This window comes from Schistosoma haematobium, chromosome 1 (assembly GCF_000699445.3).
Source record: "Schistosoma haematobium chromosome 1, whole genome shotgun sequence".
Classification (NCBI taxonomy): domain Eukaryota; kingdom Metazoa; phylum Platyhelminthes; class Trematoda; order Strigeidida; family Schistosomatidae; genus Schistosoma; species Schistosoma haematobium.
In genome coordinates this window covers 2536808-2559172 of record NC_067196.1, presented here as the reverse complement: position 1 = coordinate 2559172, position 22365 = coordinate 2536808, and the positions used below count along the sequence as shown (strand labels likewise).

Here is a 22365-nt window from a genome sequence, read left to right as displayed (position 1 = left end):
CTACTGGCTTCGCGCGCGAGCACTTAACCATTAGATCTCCACAAACCCCTTCTGATAATAATCATCTGCTCACTAGTGACTGACTTCAAGAAATACTCCTGGAGTTCTAGTGGGAAGCCGTTACCAGTGGAGTACAACCAGGTCTGTTGTGAGATATCAGCTCACTGAAGACAATGGTATATGGTGGCGCAACTTCGTGGATTGGTTGAAGTTAGACATTAACACCGTTGGATGCCGGCTCAGTGGTCTAATGGTTTAGTGCTCGCGCGCGAAGCCAGTAGGTCCTGGGTTCGAGCCACGCGTGGTGCGGGATCGTGGATGCGCACTGCTGAGGAGTCCCATACTAGGACGAAACGGTCGTCCAGTGCTTCCAGGTTTTCAATGGTGGTCTAACTTCAACTGACTCATGATTTCAATCTGTGAAAATTTATAATTATTTCTCACAACCCTCATTGACAATGTGATTCGAGAAGACAGAATGGAAAGATATGTATGTAAGAACACTGGAAACTAGCATCAAGCGGAAAATGAAGAACGGATGGATCTAAGACATTATGACCAATACTGAGTCATATCACCTAAAGTCTTCAACTACTAGCCACAATAACCGCGTTAACTGTATAACTAGATAGTTTTCATTTACCAAAATGGTTCAGACTAACATTCAATGACTTTATTGATTGATACTATGTATTGTTTTGTCTTCTTTACCGGCTTTCTTACAACTTACTCATATACCAGCTAAATCAGTCAGTAACAACGTAGAAATTCGTACGTACGTACGTACGTACATTAATTCAAGTTGCCATACCACATTAGCACACTGATACTATTGTCTATTCAAATCTAACAGTGGTAGAGGTAGTAAGAGTATAAGCAGTAATCGGAAACATTAGGGTTTGAAGATGTTATTCAAGGAGTATAATCCAGTGAAATAAATTTGGAAAGAGAAAAAAAAGAAAGGGACATGAAGAATTGAGAAGACTAGAATTTGGGAGAACACAAAGAATGGATGCACCTGCACTCACCACTGCAAACGATTTTGAGCCATGTCATTCAAGGTCTCTAACCCTCGGTTGTTATCGTCTCGCGGATCTCAACCAGATAGTCTACACCTACCAACATTGCTCAGTCCACTTGTCAATGACATCATGGATTTGTAACATGTTTTGGTCTGGCCACCCCTAGCTTTCTTCCAACCTCCTAATACACCATAAAACATCGCACGTCGGGGTAGTTGGTGGTTGGGCATACGTAACACGTGTCCCAGCCATCGCAACTGATGACGTTTCACTACTTCGTCAATTGATTTGTCATCCTTACCTAGTACCCATTTCCTAACAACTGCCTTACTTACTCGATGGACCCAGAATATACGAGCAATGCTTCGAATACTAGTAACCTACGAACATCTACTCTAACCGGCTATATTTCACTGCCATAAAGTAGGACGGAATGAATTGCTGCGCAATAAACCCGTCGTTTATTTGATAGACCGTTACAAACCACTTAACATAGCTGGTTCCACAAAGAGAAATGACACAATGATCGATCATACTGATTTTCATGAAATCAACAACTATTCAACAATAGACGAAGCAATCCAAACATTCTAATCCATTTAAACAATTTTCTTAAGAATAAATTCATTTTAATTTAAAAACAAACAAAAATTACACTGTACAACAAAATGCACAGTACAATACACTTCTATCCAATTTACATGTTCCAATGAATATGGATTACATATAAAAACACATAAGGTAACAAATAATCAATATTTTCCCCCTTCAACATTGAACGGTTAAAACAAAACTTCACAAAAACATATTGTCTTACTTTTTCTTTTACAAAGATCCCCCCCAAAAAAAACCCCAGTTTCATAGTATATGATTACAATGTATAGTATTAAGTGATTACTAAACAGCTGAAGAATCATAACGTTTCGGTGGTCTAACACGTCTAGTTGATCGACGTACAGTTTCTGATGAATCAGTCATAGAACTTGTTACAGATGAATTATCATCATTATCATCCATATCAATTGGTTGATATGGATGATGATAATGATGATAATTATCTTCTTGATGAAGACGATCTAAATGATCAATAATAGATTCTGTTGTTTGTTGTGAAGAATGAGTAGAGATTTTATGATGAGGATGTTGATCACGTGTTTTGCGTGATTTTACTGTAACTTTTGGAGTAGTATCTTCTTTATTATCAACATCATTATTAGTTAACTGATAAGTAGTTTCTTTAGTATGAAATTGATCTAAAACAACCATTGGATTTTGTAATTTTGTAGGTGTGAAAATTGGGGTTTTAGTAAGAGAAGTTGTATTGTCAAGCTCAATTAAGTATCTGTCAAAATGAAATTCAAATACATCAAAATAAGTGTAAACATTTTACAGTAAAGTACTATTTTAATAGATATTGGTCGAATAGAGATAAACTCCATAGAAAAGGAGAAAGGGATCAAATAGGGATGACTAAATCAAACTATAGCATTAGTTCATGAATCTATCCTGACCGTTGTTGCTACCTTGACGTGGTAGTCGGACTTTCCGATCGTGATGAACCAATCGAGCTATACTGGCTGGAAAAATCGTTCCTCAACGTCCTACCATGTCAAATAGGTCGGTTGAAGAACGGTAAGACGGAAAGCAACAAACCTAAGGTCCGAGAGCGAAGTCATACTGCTGACTGTACAGAGGTGTGACGGTAGTAAGGTGTTTCCTTCGGACAACCAGCATAACAGCAAGACTGCCTTCCCACAAGGAGGGGTGGGGTTAGAAAAGGTCGACCTTAGAAATGCACACCTCGCCTTATCCCACGAATATCCGTCTCCGGCGGTAAGGTCTCAACATGTACGGAGCTAACACGAAAATTATTCACAAAAAGGTCATGTGTGACCGACCTCAAGCAGTTATCCCCTGAGCACTGCGGTCACACTCTCAGGTCACTAAAACCACCTGTAATACAGTTTTTATTTTCAGGCGCGTCGAGAAGAACCCTTCGACGGTGTGGGCAACTGGGAAATGATAATCGCCCTCTTACCTCTAATAGTATTCAAGATCACTGTACTCATTATGAAGTTAATAACTGATGGACTAAATTATGTAGCCGTTAGATATGCTCAAAATGTTTGATTCGGAAATAGTTTATTCGATTGTTTCATGATATATGGTATGATCAAAATACCTGAAACCTACAAAAGTTTTACACTTCCATAGTTCATATGTCACAGTTGTTGTACAGTGTACTCTTCCGTTTGTCGCCAGATGGAAATTTTGTTTACCCAACAAATGGCTTTAATTTGCAAAAGTTAAGCGACCTTTCTGAAGCTAATGATAATGACATTTCAAAGAGATAAGTAAGGTGACCAGCATTCTCTACTACTTCACTCTTTTTCATCAGTATAGACGATATATAGAGTTAAAATTGAAAAACAAATGCACTCTGTTATTTACTCCCTTCTATTTACCTGTGGCAGCAAAATCCGACCTAAGGCCTCCTCGCGGCGCTGCTGGGTAGTATAGGCAACCTTGCAGGCCAACATAGGCAGTCGATGGATATAGGACTGATCACCCACTTTGTGACACCCTTCATTTACTCGGGTTCCAACTCGAGACTTACTAAACCGCACCGGGCCACCTGACGTGTATGCTTATGTACGAGAATTACAGAAGTCCTCGGGCCTATGTAGTTCATGAATATAGGCATATGTAAAGAGTGTGTGGTGTCGTACAAAGGAAACGCTAGCTGAAATATTGTCTGTCCTATGTCTAATAAAATCAGTGGCCTATTCTATCAGGTCGAAGACATAATAAAATTATATGGTAGCAAATACTAGGAAGAGGCGACCAACAACCTTACCTGAGAGCATGCTTATGCGTGGTGTTAGGAAGTACTGGGGTGGTATCTATAGATTGGATGATAGGTATGTAATGCGTAAGAAAGTCTGTTGTAGCAAATACGTCCCTAAGGGAGCGGTGAACAATTTCTCTCCCAAATGGGTGAATATACCTATATGTATGCTATGGGATGCATGGGATAAAACCTGTGTTACCGCCATGCATGCAACGTATATTTGCTCACAAGGGTAGGTATACCTGTATGTATATCAAGGAATACTCGGATGAAAGTCCATGTATTACCTAGTATGCATGTAGACTATGAACATCCACGGTAATTAAAAACTTCAAAAATCCTTTCTTGTTTTTCTTACGATACCAAGATACATGCAAAGACCTGTGAAGCCGCGGTTTCCCACAAAATCACATTCACGTGATGGATTTGTGAGCCTTCAAAACATTGGTTGATTGATGTTAGACCACCAAGAGAAACTTGGACAGCCGATTCGTCCTATTGTGGGACTCCTTAGTTGTGCAAATCCATGATTCCGTTCGCGAGATTTGAACCCAAGGCCTTCAAACTCGCGTGCGAACGCGTAGCCCCTAGACTACTGAGTCGGCATTCAATGGTGTTAATGTCTGACACCTCAACCAGTCCGCGAAATTGCTCGATCATCTTTCATGGTCGTGGATGCGCACTGCTGAGAAGTCCCACGGTAGAACGAAACAGCCGTTCAATGCTTCCAGGTTTTCAATAGTGGTCTAACATCAATCGATTCATGATCTTAATCAAAAACATAATAATCTTCACAACCTTATACTGATAATTAATTACTATCTTTATACGAAGAAATCTTACGTGGTCTTCGCCGTATTCATTTGATCACAATTTATAGTACTCTCATCAAAATCATTATTATTATTGTTAGTAGTAGTAGTAGTAGAAGTAGAAGAGGATTGATTTGATTCATCCATTGAGATTGGTAAGATTGAAACTTTGTGAATATTATTATCTATGGATTGATTATGTTTAATTGTTTTATTTACTAATGGTGCTGAAAACAGAAATTCATTCTTTTCCATAGATTTATTAAAGGTTGGCTATTTCAAGGAGGAGAAAAATAAAACAAAACAAAATTACTAGAAGAGAATTCAAAAAAAAAGAAGAGAAACAAATGAATATGAACACTGAAACAATTTAATGATACCCGAATTTTCTAATGTGTCGCGCAACTGTACTACTACTGGTTCGATTTGAGTAGTTTATAAATCAATTAGACAAATAACACAATCGAGAAATAATTAGTTTGTATAGTGTGATCGTCTTTGATAGTAGTCAACAAGCTCAATGATTTGATATTAGAAACTTTAATCATCTAACATGTTGTTAGGTGTAGACTATCTGGTTGGGATCCGCAAGACGATAACAACCAATGGTCAGAGACTTTGGCCCCAAAATGCCCTGGTACGGCCAAGAGTGGAGGAAGTTCGCTCTCCCTCTCCAAACGCTCTCACATGGCCACGCGTATATAGCCTCTACAAGAGAAGTCCTACTCACTGCCTTCTCGCACCATGGGTATTGTTTACGAAAATGAGAGGACGAAAAGCGAATGTCCGGCGCCTTAATCGGATCCCAAACCAATGGTGCACATGGACTGGCTCCAGTATCCTGCGGGAACAAATGGCGTATGAACCAATCGTTGATCAACGGCTACCATGGAACTGCATCTCCTTACGATGCTCCACTGCCTTGTGGGTCAGACCTTCGGGTCGAAGGCTCTGGATGTGGCCATCTAAGAAAACCACCTGTTTCGGTTTGCGCACCCGGGCAGTATCACAGCCCTCACATATCAAATGAGATTTGTGTGGCACATATGGATTTGGTGCCTCCTTGTACCAATATCTATGTGGTAATAATAAAATAATAAAAAAAGACTTTGAATGACGCAAATGCCGCAAGTGCATCCACTCTTTGTGTTCTCCCAAATTCTAATCTTCTCAATTCTTCATGTCCCTTTCTTTTTTTCTCTTTCCAAATTTATTTCACTGGATTATACTCTTTGAATAACATCTTCAAACCCTAATGTTTCCGATTACTGCTTATACTCGTACTACCTCTACCACTGTTAGATTTGAATAGACAATAGTATCAGTGTGCTAATGTGGTATGGCAACTTGAATTAATGTACGTACGTACGTACGTACAAAGTTCTACGTTGCTGCTGACTGACTGAGTCATCTAACATCTGGACGATATTATTATTTCAACACTCATATAAATACAGAATATATCATCTATACAATGAATAACTGAATAAAAATTATTATTGTTATTATTAATATTATTATCAGCTTTATTCAATATTACATTTTTGGAATAACATAGAATTCTCAGTGAAAAGTATTTTAACAAGTTTCCATTGTTTATTTCTCGAAAAATCTTGAATGATCGCCCATTAGATGTAGGCAATTCAGGAATCGATATTTAAATAATGTAACTTCTTTTCAATGTACATTGCCAGCAGCTACGATATCTCTAACAGTGTTCTTTCCTAACGTATACAACGAAAAGTCATAAACTTTTCACAAACACACCTGAACAGGTGATGCAATTAATTGATATAATGATGTATCAAAGTGAGAATCTTCAATACGAACGTCAAGGCAATTCTACTGTATGGAGCTGAAACTTGGAGAACTACAACAACCACAATCAAGAAAGTACAAGTATTTATAAATAGCTGTCTACGCAAGATACTCAACATCCATTGGCCGGATACCATCAGCAATAGCCTTCTGTGGGAGAGAACAAACCAACTTCCAGCTGAAGAGGAAATTAGGAAAAGACGATGGAAATGGATAGGACATACATTACGCAAATCGTCAAACTGCATCACGAGGCAAGCTCTAACTTGGAATCCTGAAGGGAAGCGGAAAAGAGGAAGGCCAAAGAACACATTACGTCGGATAATAGAAGCAGATATGAAAAGGATGAATTACAACTGGAAGGAGCTGGAAAGGATTGCCCAGGACAGGGTTGGATGGAGAATGCTGGTGAGCGACCTATGCTCCTTCACGAGGAGTAACAGGTGTAAGTAAGTAAGTAAGTAAGTGTATTAAAACAAACCAAAAAAAAAACAGATAACTTGTTGAAATATCTAGATCAGTCAGTCAGTAACAACGTAGAAATTCGTACGTACGTACGTACGTACATCAGTTCAAGTTGCCATACCACATTAGCACAAAGATACAATTGCCGATTCAAATCCAACAGTGGTAGAGGTAGTAAGAGTATAAGCAGTAATCGGAAACATTAGGGTTTGAAGATGTTATTCAAGGAGTATAATCCAGTGAAATAAATTTGGAAAGAGAAAAAAAGAAAGGGACATGAAGAATTGAGAAGATTAGAATTTGGGAAAACACAAAGAGTGGATGCACCTGCTCACACCACTGCAAACGCTTTTGAGCCATGTCATTCAAGGTCTCTAACCCTCGGTTGTTATCGTCTCGCGGTTCTCAACCAGACAGTCTACACCTACCGGCATGGCTCAGTCCATTTGTCAGTGACTTCATGGACTTGTGCCATGTTTTGGTCTGGCCACCCCTAACTTTCTTCCAATGTACTCCTACACCATTGATAGCAAGAACAAGTAGCCCAGATATTCAAACAGGCCGACTATTTAATTTAGACACCCTTAACGTATTTCCAACCATCCCCAACATTATTTAGCATTGTATATAGTCTAACCATCTCAGTCGGTGAAGATTTACAACCTCACACACGAATTTATATTGAAAACTATGAAGTACTGTACAACTGTTTGACTTTATAATATGGGACACTTCATTGGGTATCCACCACCCAACTCACAACTATAAACTATGATGAATATAAATTCAAGAAAAAAAAAGAATTGAAACCAGGTGGAAACAGAAAAAACAACAACAACAACAACAACAAAAATAACTTACTGTATTCGATGATGTTAAAGAGAGACGATGAGGAGCGGAGAAAGTGAATTCATTACATTTATTATTTACATTATCCTGTAATAATTTATGCTGAAATTTCTCTGTATTCACAATACCTAAAGTAGATTGTTGTTTGTTTGTTTTTTTTATAAAGGAAAATAATTTAGATGATTATTATGGGGAAAATTAGTTTAAAAATGAAAATAAAATGAGCTGGACCATCATGGTAAAACTGATGAAGAGTCTCATAATAGAACGAAATGGATGTCCGGTGCTTCCATGGTGGTCTAGCTTTAATTGGCCCATGAATTCAACTATTAAAATTAATATATTATCCACAAAACCCCTTCTGATATTAACTAACATATGCTCACTAGTAACTGTCTTCAAGAGGTAATTCCAGGAATTCTAATGAGAAGTCGTGACCAGTGGTGTTCAACCGGGTTTGTTGTGAGATAGTAACTCACTGAAGACAATGGTGAACGATCGAGTAATATTGTGGATTGGTTGAGGTTAGACATTAACACCATTGGGTGCCGGCTCAGTGGTCCAGTAGGTTAAGCGTTCGCGCGCGAGACTGGAGACCCAGGGTTCGAATCCCGCAGGCGGGATCGTGGATGCACAGTGATGAGGAGTCCCACAATAGGATGAAACAGCCGTCCAGTGCTCCCAGTTTTTCAGTGGTGGTCTAACATCAATCGGTTCATGATCTTAATCAAGAACACATAAATATTGGTATAAAAGGGCATCGAATACATACGCGTCACACAAGTCAATTGATTTGTATGTGGGCTGTGATACTGCACGAGTGCCCAAATAGGTGACCATTTCCGGATCCTTCGACCTAAAGGTCTAATCCATAAGGCAGTGGAACAACGTCAAGAGATGCAGTTTCATAGTGACTGATGACCAATAATAGGTTCATACGTCATTTGTTTCTTCAAGATTCTAGAGTCCATGTGCACCACTGATTTGGAACTACGGTTCTCCGACTCCCCTAGGTAGATACTCTGTATCCACCAACCTGGTTAAAGCGACGGACATTCTCTTTTCGTCTTCTCAATTTCGTAAACAACAGTAATGCCACGAGAAGGCAGTGACTAGGACTTCTGTGGGAGTAGCTGCATACGCATGGCCACGTGAGAGTATTTTGGGAGGTATAACTGACTCTCCCCACTCCCGGCCGTACCAGGGCATTTGGGGCGGGGAGGTATGGATAAGGCATGCATAATAACTGAAACTTAAGATCTAAAGAAAGATCATTATTGGTGATAGTAACACTATTCTTTTCTTTCGCTTTTTTTTCTGTTCTCTCAACTTGTTACTCTTTTAATATACATAAATTATTATCAACTTGTACTTACTTGGACGAACAGTTGATAAATTTAACGTGACATCACAATCATCATCATCCTCATCAATATTACAATCATCATTATTATTATCATAAATTTTATTACTGATTTCTTGATCAGTAGTATTTTTAATAAGATTTAATTCATTTCTTAGTAAATTATTTTCATTCATTAGATGTGATGAATTTTTTATATTACTACAATTTGTTACATTTGTTGTATATGTTGAACGTGATAAAGATGATGATGTGGAGGATGAGGAGGAGGAGGATACGACAGGATTCAAAGAAGTGGAGAATAATAAAGATGATGGTAATGAAGATGAAGAAGAAACAATCGTCGCTGCTGCTGCTGCTGTTGTTGTTGTTGTTGTTGTAATCGTCGTTTTCATAGAGTCAACCATTGTCGAAACCGAAATTTCTTTATTCGATAAACACATTTTAGTCTAAACATATCAACAACAACAATAAAAAGGTACTAATAGTAAATGGGTACTACTAACAATGAATCAATGTTTAAATAATCAAATTATTACACAGTTTATCATATATAAAAATTGAGGTGAGACTACAATTTACGGACGAATCAATCAGATCTAAGATAACAGGACTTAGATTTTCGCGCGAAATTCACTCATCCATTTGGATAAATAGAGTTTTAGCATTATAGCTGATGTCAGTTCGTGATGAAAATCCTTAATCTAATTCTTAACTCTAACCATGAACTGTAAATCATAATTCTTATTCATCACACTGGTTTATAACCCACATTCGGTCCTAGTTATTAGATGGAAACTCTCAATGTCACTTTAACGTCGCTCAAAGGTCGTTCATAAATTATAGTCTCACCAAAACTGCATCATAATCCCCTAAGTACTGATCAATTTCTATTGATCCAGTCTACCAAATGACCATCCAAGCACAACAATATGGAATTAAAATGAACTATGTAATGATTCTGATAGTTTCTAGTATGGAAGATTAAAAAGTGTTGATGTGGACAACCGTAAAGTATTAATAATCTAATAGCTGAGATCATGATTTAGTTGAAGCTAGACCATCATGGAAAACCTGGAAGCAGTGAATGGCCGTTTTGTTCTATTGTGGGACTCCTCAGCAGTGTACATCCACGATAACCACCCAGTGCGATTCAAACCCAGAACCTATTGGTCCCGCGCACGAACGCTTAACCTCTAGACCACTGAGTATGTCTTTCACATATTAGTGAGGTCTTAAAAAGAATCTGAATTATTACTAAAAATAATGTTGATAAAACAGCAAAAACGAAAAAGTAAAGAGAGAGTTAGTTGGGCACTATCATCCAAGATCTGTATACGAGTTGTATTTCTCACCTGAGCACTGTAATTAAAGAATTTCATAACTGATACTAAAAATCTGTAAAACTAAAGGTGGTGTGTTAGTACTACGTCGGAAGAGATCAAGATATTACCTGAACTAACGAATGGAACAAAGGTCGACAACACAACAACAAGACAAGCTAAACTATATTACTAAGCCCCAGTCCTGCTAACAAGAGGGAAAAGACCAGATTCAGACGAGAGAACGAACAAGCACATAACTTCAGCATATATATGCAGTATATAATGTCCTTAGGAAACGTCAAAAAATAGAGTATTAAAATAGGAAACGAACCAATGATAACTAAGGTCTGCCGAAGTGGTAAATACAATTTGAAGTTAAAAATATGCACCGTTGGCGTGAAAATGAGAAATTCAAATTGTTGTGGAGATTCAGAAAACTCCTAGAAAAAAGCTTTGAAAACATTGAGAAGCATCTTATTCAATCAGCATTCACTAGAAGTTTTGTCAGAAACATCTAGAAAGTGAAAGATCACATGTCGAGTTTCTGATTTGATGATTACCTATAAGGCTACTGTGTTTAGTAGCGTTCCAGAATTTTCCGGAAACCCAAGGACATCTGAAATACTATAAAAACCGTAGATTTTCTGTACATAAACGAACCTTCAGAGTAAAACGTTTCTTCCATAGTTCACGCCTTTTCTCTCGTGTTCACGCTGCTGTATAGATCTAGTTTAGAGGTTACTAGACGAACTTAGGAATCTAATCTAGTGTTCAATCAGCAAGACTTATCACAAATCTTCAAAATAAAACTACAAAAATGTGACCTTTACCAAGTGAGCTCTGAGGATCCAACATCCTCGACTGTTAAAGGTTTGGAGTTAACCTTTTTTTTTTTAAATCATCTTAGTCATGGACACTCAGTAGCAACAGAAAACAATTCACTAACCTTTAATATAGAAATTGGTTTTTGATTAAATGGACTTGATATTGAATTGTTGAATAATGAATTAGAAGATGTCATTAAACGATTTGTTATTGTATTTGAATGAATTTGTTTACGTCCGCAAGATGGTGGTGTATAGATACATCTAGATATGATTAAAATAACAGAAGAGAGAATGTAGATTATTCCAATGAGAATAGCGATACATACACATTACAAATTACAAGAACAATATTTTTCTTTTCAACTAGAGATACGACTTAAGTATAATCAACACTTGATGAGACTATAATTTATGGACGAGCCAATCAGAAACGTTTGAAGGAATTCAATGTCACAGCGTGTATTTCAGTACCTGATGTTCACTTACGACCAGTTCACAGCAGATTTTGAGAGAAAACATGATAATTGAGCGGTTAAAACAAATGGGATTACTAAGAAACTCCTTTATTTGTGATTATGGTAATCAAATGATTTGTGGTCTTTGTGCAGACCACCGTGATGATGTTGTCTTCCGATGTTATATGTATTGGAGGAAGAAGTCTGCTACAATAGGTTTTTTTTCTCGCTCGATCCAGATTGGGACTAAGGCAATTTATGATGATTGTTGCGAACTGGATAATAAAAGCACCAGTAACACTGGCTGCAGCCGGGTATTACAATATATGTGGAAGATTGGAGAGCGTACAGATGCCTAAATAGACTTGGTTATGTGCATCGTGTCGTTATCCACAAGCGGCATTTTGTGGACCCAACAACCAGAGTGCACATAAACAATTTTGAAGCCATATGGTCGAAGCTGAAAGAGTTTTTGCGACCTTATCATGACTCCAGAGGCCTACTAATATGGAACCATATAGATGTTATCCTCTACCGTATGCATTACAATTTCAGAACCTCTGAACCGCTTTCTAACGTTGACAAGATTTTGAACCAAGTAAAAGAAGCGCATCCCCTTTAATTCTTTGGTTTCGTATAGTATAGTTTAACTCTATACTAACTGTTTTCTGATTGGTTGATATTTCTCAAGGTCACTCAAGATTCCTTCACAGGTCGTCCATTAAAATATAGTCTCATCGACTGTTTCAATAAAAAAAAATTTTCGAATACGAAGAACTAGAAAGGCTGTGAACATGTATTTCCATACATCCAATTATGTGTATAAGAGATCCATTGATAAATTCGATAGTAAAATCCTTCATTTTTATCATTCATGCGACCACTGATATAACAATGTGATGAAACAAAGTCATGTATTGGGATTTTGATGATAATATCTGGACATTGAAAAGAAATGTTCACTAGTTCGTTGCCTAATTTGTACGACGGAAAGGACTGACAAAGCTACTTTGAAAGATGGGGTTGCATTACTAAAAAAAAGAATCCAGGAATCAACCGTTAGAGTTAGTGAAACCTGCAACGATGATAAAATAACAAGACAAACATCGATCGATTAAGTTTATGAAAAGGTAGGATGTAGTGTCTTTGGTGTTTTACGACCACCAATTGGTTGTTGGAATGATTGCAAATAAAATGGATTTGTGAGACTTTGTAAATACGATTCTAGTCAAAATATTTTTGACTGAGAAAAATTTGAAACAAGGCAATTAATTGGTATGCATAATCAGAAGTTCTAAGGAACAAAAGAATAAGAGATGAAACAAGTACACTGCCAAGAAGATGTGAGTATTTCTAAAGAAGATGAAATAGATACCATACTCTAAGTTTTGTAAAATAAGGTTCCTATAATCTGAGTTCACGTAGATGTTTTTTTTTTTTTACAAAAGTCGATAAAGAAAGTCAGTTCGTTAGCTACAACGTGGGACCAGGTACATATATGCATCGGTTTAAGTTGCCATACCTCATCACCAAAACAAGATAAACACCAAATTCATACAAGTAGTCACTTCAATGTTAGTAATATATAAAAGAAAGATTACATATAAAGATATAATACAGGTAGAAAGAATTAGCTTGTAAAAAGAAAGATATGAAGCTATTTTAAGCTCATAGTTTAAGGGAAGACAAATAGTGTATACACCTACGCCATTCTGATCGATTCTGAGCCATGTCACACAGTCTCCAACCATTGATTACGATAGTAACGCGGACCCCAACCAAGTAGTTTGCATCTACTAACATGGCTTAGACTAGAAGTTAGTGACTTTGTGGACTGATGACACGTTTTGGTTTGACCACTCCTAACTTTCTTCAAACCATCCCAAACACTAGTCAGCATTGTGCGTCTTGGTAATCGGTGTTCAGGTATATGTAACATGTAGCCCAACCATCTCAGTCGATAAAGATTTACAACCTCATCGACTGATTTATCATCATTCCCTTATACCCTGCGTTTGACTTCACTATTACTTACCCGGTGATCCCAAAAGACACAAACAATGTTTCTAAGGCATCTGTTGTCAAATGCTAGCAAATTACGAGTATCGTCTACATTTAATGGCCAATCTTCGCATCCGTAAAGCAGATTAGAACGATAAAGAAAGTGCCATAATACAAGGAAATCTTATTAAATAAACAAACTTACTTAAACAAGTACTTGCCAAGATCATCATCTTTCGAAGGGAATTCACGTTTCTTATTTAATTTCAATCGAGATTCATTTAAATTAACTGATTGTGTTGGTGTTACTACTGTTGAATTAGTAGTATTAATAGTAGTATAATCCATTAGACGACAACGACTATCATTTAACCAAATATTTGAATTTAATCCACAGCTTTCATGAAGATCTTGTAATCTATATTCAATACGTAAGCAAAGACAACTTTATAGAAAGATGATTTAAGTATTATAATAATCATAATGTAGAAAATTAATTTTCAACTTAGCGATCTATATATAAAGAGCCTGTATGATGAGACTTGGAAGTCATGAGTTTATGTTGGGGTGATCAAGAAAACTTCTCGCAAAAGAGAAGAAAGACTCAGGAAACACTAAGAAGCATTTTATCCTATTGGCGTCCACTAGAAGTTTACCCAGAAACATCAAGAAAGTGAAAAGTCACATGTTGAGTTTCTGATTGGCTGATTACCATACTGCTACTATGTTTGGTAGCATTTCGGAGTTTTCCGGAATGCCCAAGGGCATCTGAAATACTACAAAAACCCTAGATTTTCTGTACGAAAACGAATCTTTGGAGTAAAGTGCTTCTCGCATATTTTGTGCCTTTTCTTTCGTGTTCAGGTCGCTGTATAGTTCTAGCTTGGGGGTTATGAGAATAGCTTAGGAACCGAATATAGAGTTCAATTAGCAAGACTTATCAGTTTAATCTTGTATGGAATTGTGAGTGCGCATATTTTATGAATCCATGAACCATAACTGTGAATATGCGAACGTGATGTGGTGAGGAATCATTTTATTTCTATATATAAAAGTATTCTAGAAGTGATTAATCCAAACGATCCCTGAGATTCAAGTAAATCATATATAACTTCTAAACAAATAATGAACTGTATAAAAGTATACTTTTATCGGTAAATTCCAATTGATATTCTTTTAGGTTTTCCTAAAGATTTCTCACGTTAACAAAAAATTATGCAAATAGAAACCCCTTCCCTAAATATAATATGACACAAATTTGAGTATTTTACCAAAACTAATACCTCCAAAATAAAGAAAAAGCCAGTCCGTAGAAATGAGAAATTGGAGTCATAGAACAGTAGATCAATTACTAAGTCTTAAAAGAAACCTATTGGTATCAATGTTACATATAAATAAACGCTATCACGTCACCCCTTTCTTAGGCAGATCGGAATACGTAATATAGAAAGAAAACTTATGTAATATCATCTAGAAAGCAGCCTATACCAACTGAGGTAACCACTATATTAGATAAAATGGGCGCCCATAAACTTATATACAAAAATAAATTATCAGTGAAACGACGAGTTACGTTATTGCTAATACTAATACATTTAGGCAATCAAGGACGTGAATTCAACTGGGAAAAACATCGAAATTCTGGACCGAGAAACTTTCAATGTTAGAAAATTTCAAAAAGCATGGTATTCAGGTCTATCGACAATCAGTTTGCAGATCAAAATCGAACCGATTTATCAACCCATAAGAAAAAATTCAAACAACCACATTATCAGAGCTCAATCGAACACGAAAATTGACTTAGAAAAAAAGACAAAAAAGCAAAACGAAAACTACAGAAACAACCAACTGAAAAGGACACCATAGCGGAATGATTTAGCGTTTATGGAAGCTTACTACTAAACAAATTAAGTACTGATGAAAGCTCTGCAATTGAACCAATTAGGTCATAGAATCACAATTGATTGATCACTGGGTGGCGATCAATATCATGCGTATCTAGTCCTTATTAGTGCGGATCGAATGCTATCGACCATGTTGCAACAAAATCAAATTAGATGTATAGCTCGAAGTCTATATACGAAGTGAAAACAGAATTTTTCTTCTTATTATTATTGTCACTCACAAAATGAATAACTAATACACACATAACTAAAAATATACTTCTGTCATCATTGGAAAAATGAGAAGGTGAAGATGGTAAAGCGACTGATGAGGTTGTAAATCTTCATCAAATCAAGTGGTTGGACATGTGCGACAAATATCCCTACCACTGTTAACGTCGATGGGCGATGTTGTCTAGTATAGAAGTGGTTTGGGAGAAAGTCAAGCGTGGCCAAACCAAGACATGGCATCAGTCCATGAAGACGCTGACTCCTTAACTGAACCGTATGGGTTAGTGCAGACTACCTGATTGGGGTCTGCAAGATTATTATAGCCAATGGTTAGAGTTATTCATAATGGCGTATATCCATTCACTTCTTGTCTTTCTTTGGAACCTGAGTCCTACAATCTCCTTATACTTTTTCTCCTTTTCTATACCTAATCTTTTCTGTTACTGCTGATGCTCTTTCAGCTTCTAGTAACCTGGTATTTATCTTCAGAATTCCATCTTGCTGTGTTAATATGGCACAGCAACTTGAACTAATACACCTCCTGACGGTTGTTGCTACCTTGATGTGGTGGTCGGGATTGCCTATCAAGATGAACCAATCGAGGTATACTGGCTGCAACAATCCTTCCTCAAGGTTCTACCATGACAGATAGGTCGGTTGAAGAACGCTAAGACTAAAAGCAACAAACCTGAGGTCCGAAGGTGAAGTCGTACTGCTGACTGTACAGAGGTGTGACAGCAGTAAGGTGTTCTTTCATACAACCATAATAACAGCAAGGCTGCCTTTCCACAAGGAGGGGTGGGGTTAGAAAAGGTCGACCCTATAAATGCACATCTCGCCTTATCCCACGAATATCCGTCTCCGGCGGTAAGGCCCTTTGAAGAACGGAGCTAACACGTCAAAAACCTCCCACGAAAGGCCGTGTGCGACCAGCCTCAAGCAGTTATCCCTTGGGCACTGCGGTCACGCTCTCAGGTCAATGAGACCGCCTCTAATCCAATTTCCTTTTCAGGTACCCCCAGAAGAACCCTTCCACGGTGTGGGCAACTGGAAAGTGATAACCGCCCTTATACCTCTAACAGCACTCAAGACCACTGTGTTCACTGACTGAGTAATACACACTTGTCAGATGAGTACAACTGATTGATCGAACAAAACTACTATTTTTTGATTTACCTCTAATAATTTTACTCAACCATGACACATGGCATATTTTATCAAGGTAAACAATTATTTTCACTGCTCATTTTCTTCTATTCAGTTAGTAATTTACCTCAGCAAAACTTTGTTTATCTGTTATCATGTACATTTAAACGTAAAAGTGGATGTAAATTATATTGATCACAGAACGGAGTTAGAGTACCACTGAAAATCAAGAACTGCTGGACAGCTTCTTCATCCCAGTCTGGAACATTTAGTGGCCCGTGGATCTGACTCCATTTAGATCGTATGAATGTTTGTTATCACCTATCCTCGTATACAATCATCGACTTAAATCACGTTAGTCAATAACGGAACTTAGATTAGTCAATTAACGAGAATGGCCTTTCAATACATATATTTTGTATGTAAAGTGAATCTAATGGAACAAAGCAAAATGCAGTGCGGTAGAGATAGCCGGTAAGCCAACTCACTTTTAGCCAGGCGTTACTCAATATTTATAGGCAGACAAAATAAACTACAGACATGTGATGAGACATGGGGTATGAAGTGTACAAACATATGCGCTCATATAAAAACAATCAAGACTGATAAGCGAATAATTAACAAGGTCAAAATATGACTCAAGTAGAACGAATAGATTGGGCTGTCCCAAAGTTAGAATAAAGTATATGGGCTTAACATAATAACTGACACGACAAACACATAAATTGTCTGCAACAATGATTACACCACGTATTGAATTTAGGACCTTCAGGTCCAACAGCGAACGCTTTACCATTAGAACCATCAGGTCAATGAACGAAGGTACAATTCCAATTTCAATCAAATTGCGATATAGAGTGACCATCATCTAACACCATTAGTGATAGACATTTTAGGTCAAGGTCGTAAGTGAGCTCTGCTAAAGAGTCTCACGTTAAGATTCAACGGATGTCTAATGTGTTTCCTAGTTTTAAATAGTATCAAAACTAAGATCAATCCATGACGAACACAACTAATAAATTAAACTGATCCCCGACAAAATAGCTTCAACTAGAGGCTGAATATTTTTTATTTATGAAACTATACAACCAACTAGTTGATTACAACTGAAATACCTCTTTACATTGTTCCGCTAATTTTATTTGAACACATAGATATTGGTACAAGGAGGCACGGAATACATATGCGACACATAAATCATTCGACGTGTATGAGGGCTGTGATACTGCCCGGGTGCCTAAACCGAAACAGGTGGTTTTCTTAGAGGGCCACACCCGGAGCCTTCGACCTGAAGGTCTGATCCACAAGGCAGTGGAGCGACGTAAGGAGATACAATCCCATGGTAGCCAGTGGTCAATAATTGGTTCATACGTCATTTTTTCCCTCAAGATACTGGAGCCCATGTGCACCATTGGTTTGGAATCAAGGTTTTCCAACTCCTCTGCTGCTGACCGTTAGATCAAGACAAAAAAAGAAACAAAACTACTACAACAAAAAAAACACAACAGGAAACTAACTCTTTGAATGTATTCCAAAATTCTTGTCGACTTTTTTTATTTGTAGTTAATAACCATGAATTAGATTTGTTAATACGATTATTTCTAATAATTTCATCTTCTATGAGATGACGATCATCATCACCATCATCATCATGATTATCATCCATATCGTCATATGAATACGGATTACCAATACGAGAATTCAATTGATACTTATTTGATGTAGGTTTTTTTAATTGATTCGATTTCTTTAAATCAGTTAATGGATATATTAATGGAGTAGTTTGTTTATAAGCGATAAAATTCCCATGATCCATTTGTGGTAATGATGATTGTGATTGGGTGAATGATGATGATGATGATGGTTGACGATGATGAATTGATTCGAATATGTTATTATCAACCAAATTATTATTATGATGATCATCATCATGATGAGGAATTAATGAAGATGATTCAGAATTCGTTTGAATATCATCCATATTAACATATTCATTTGCTAATGCTTTATAATGATCCATTTGATTAGAATAATTAGATGGAATAGATTTTTTATTGAATTCATTATTTGTATTTAATAATGGAAGACATGAATTCATTAATTGTATCATTAAATCAAGTTGTTGTAACCGTTGAACATGTTCATCATGATCAACAGTTGGATTAGTTGTATTACCATGTAACAATCTAGTTTTATGATATGGTAAAACACCATGGTAATTATTAAATATTTCCAAGGCAGTCTACAAATTAACAAGAAAAGAAAAAGTTGTCATTCAACAAAATATTGTACAGGAATAGACTGTAAACATTTGAATATAAGATTGTAGGTCAGTCAGCTACAATGTAGGACCAAGTACATATTATGCATCGGTCCAAGTTGCCATACCTCATTACCACAACAAGATAAACACCAAATTCATAGAAGTAGTCACTTCAATGGTAATAATATAAAAAAGAAAGATGCCATAAAAGGATATAGTACGGGAAGAAAGAATTAGCTCGTACAAAGAAAGATATGATGAAGCGATTTTAAGCTCGTAGTTTAAAGGAAGACAAAGAGTGTAAACACCTACACCATTGTGATCGATTCTGAGCCATGTCACACATAGTCTCAAACCATTGATTATGATAGTAACCTGGACGCCAACCAAGTAGAATGCATCTAACAACATGGATCAGAGTAGAAGTTAGTGACTTCAAGCACTGATGCCACGTTTTGGTTTGGCCGCCCCTAACTAATTCAAAAACTGTTTTGATATACATTCGTTGAGAGTGGTGATATTTGATGTTTTTCATTGATTTATTTATCTAAAAACATAAAAATTTGTACAAGGAGGTACTAAATACATACGCGCCAAACAGTTATCATTGATTTGTGTGTGGGCTGTGATACTGCCCAAACCGAAATAGGTGGTTTTCTTAGGGGGCCACACAAGGAGCCTTCGACCTAAAGGTCTAATCCACAAGGCAGTGGAGCAACGTTAGAAGATGCTGTTTCATGGTAGTCGGTGTCCAACAGTAGGTTCGAACTCCATTTGTTCCTTCAGCATCCTGCAGCCCATGTGCACCTTTGGTTTGGAATTAGGGTTTTCCAACTCCCCTAGATGCATCCCTCATATCCACCAACCTGGTTTAAAAGCCAAATATTCACTTTCCTTCTCAGTTTCGTAAATAACACCCTTGCCGCGAGAAAACAGTGACTAGTACTTCCCCGGCAATGGTTGTGTATGTGTGGTCATGTGAGAGTATTTCTCGGCGGAGAGCGGACTCTTCCTACCCTCGGTCATATCAAGGCATTTAGAGGCCTTAAAGGTCAATATTAGGTTAAAAAAAAATATTAAGGCACTATATTAAATCTCGGATACACTAGATTTGCCCATCAATTTTGAATTATCAAAGATGTACCCAAGTGTATACATACTTATGTACACAGATACGGAAACACAATTGAAATTACAGATACAAATACTAACCTGATATTTTGAACGTGCAATTAAACAATGAAATAATAAATTCTGTTGTCCAGTTTTTTCATAATATTCAAATAATACTTTTGCTTCCCAACTATTTAAACCTAAACTAATCAAATCACTTAAACGACCAGCTAAATAAATCAAGAAAGAAAAACCAAGGAAACAAAGAGATAAAATCGATTAATGCAGTAAACATCTAAGGAGTACAAATAGAATTTCATAGTTTAAACCAAGAACATGTCTTAGTTAAATAATCATTAAAAACTAGGTAACTGTTTCATTGTAGTAATACAGGATTTCTCAGCAGTGAGTACCCATGACCTCATTGAGGACCAAACCCAAGACTTTCGGGTCTCATGAAGAGCGCTAAACATTTAGACTACTGACTTGACATTTGGTGGTTGATGCGTGATGTAGACTATAGAACTTATGAATCCCCGCAAACTCCCTTATGTTGAGAAACAATATTACGTTGATTCGAAATAACACGCAAAAAAAGCCTATCATTCCTGAATTATTATACGTGAAGATCTATATTTTTTTTACTACTGATATTCATATTTTGCATCTGATCCGTTTCTGTTAGTATAATAGGCTTGTTAAATGAAAATATTGAGTTAGTGATTATCATAACTCAGTAATCTAGATTATAAGTCTCTGAAGTTTGAAGTAATAGGTACAGCATTAGAATAGTAATGTAGACGTCAACGGGTATATTCACTTAACGAGTCCTACGCATGTATTGGACTTCTATGCTAGTTACTAATCAAAACTTAATCAGAAAACATTAAAAACTGAAATAATTTATACACATTACATTATTGTCATATAGGAAACGTTTCGATATCAACCTAGATATCATCATCAACGAAATTAACAGACATGATAACTGGTATTATGTTTCATTAAACAAAAATGACAATATAAATCCATTTGATATTGCACAAGCAAGTGGCTATCACGACTCAGTAGCTAAATGGATAACGCAATAGCGTTCGAAGCGAACGGTTCTGGATTCGAATCCCGGAGTGAACATCAACTCTCTGAGATGCAAGTACATCCAGCTGACGAAACGCATATCCTGGATCCCACTATCTATCTTTGCTTATAAACATCATCTCACCTTGTCTACATATTTCAGCTAATTGAATTAAAGAATTACGAGCTAATTTATCAACAGAATTCAATACTTTCGTTGGTAAAGGTGTTTGGTTGTGTAAACGATTCATTTTATGAATTAAATTACGTAATTTTGATAAAGCCAAATATGGAGCACCAATAGGTTTCATGTTTAATTTATGATCACTATTATTATTCATAATAGTAGAATTAGTAGTAGGAGTAATAGTAGTAATCTTATTGAATAACTGTTGAAATGACAGTTGTACTTTCAAGTTGTTTGGATTGTAATCTAATGATGAAGAATTGTTATTATTATAATTGGTTAAATGTTTCAGTAATTCATGTATTAAATCTCCTTGACCATATTTCTTGAATAAATGTATAATTAAATTAGTTTGATTTGGAAAAAGATCGTTATGGATTTGATAGTATGATGATATTGATGATTGTATTTCAGTAGAGTTCATAATGAAAGATATGATATCAGAGGATATGGACTCCTGGAATTAAGAATGGGAAAAAAATGGATTTCTTTAAAAACAAAAGTGTGTTATGTATTAGGTTATTTCAAACAAAATAAATACAAGATGATAATAATATTGAAATCATTCGAAGTGTATGATTTAACTGTTCCACATGAAATCATCTTTGTCCAGTACAAATTAATCTTGGATGTTACTAGAGGTATGATGGTGGTTATCCCTCACAGATTGTTCACAA

At 36.6% G+C, this 22365-nt stretch overlaps 1 protein-coding gene across 1 annotated transcript in view; it reads right to left on the bottom strand.

The window, feature by feature from the left end:
• Positions 1-399: 399 nt before the first annotated feature.
• Positions 400-22365, bottom strand: part of AHCTF1_1 (Protein ELYS) — a 63890-nt gene continuing 41924 nt past the window's right edge. The window contains exons 15-23 of the mRNA XM_051210835.1: positions 21647-22145; positions 20524-20654; positions 18566-19290; positions 13994-14206; positions 11452-11593; positions 9194-9629; positions 7830-7945; positions 4717-4958; positions 400-2364 (exon numbers count right to left, since the gene is read on the bottom strand). Of these exons, the coding sequence (XP_051072911.1) occupies positions 1920-2364; positions 4717-4958; positions 7830-7945; positions 9194-9629; positions 11452-11593; positions 13994-14206; positions 18566-19290; positions 20524-20654; positions 21647-22145 (2949 nt within the window). The 3' untranslated portion in view covers positions 400-1919. The remainder of the gene's footprint in view (positions 2365-4716; positions 4959-7829; positions 7946-9193; positions 9630-11451; positions 11594-13993; positions 14207-18565; positions 19291-20523; positions 20655-21646; positions 22146-22365) is intronic.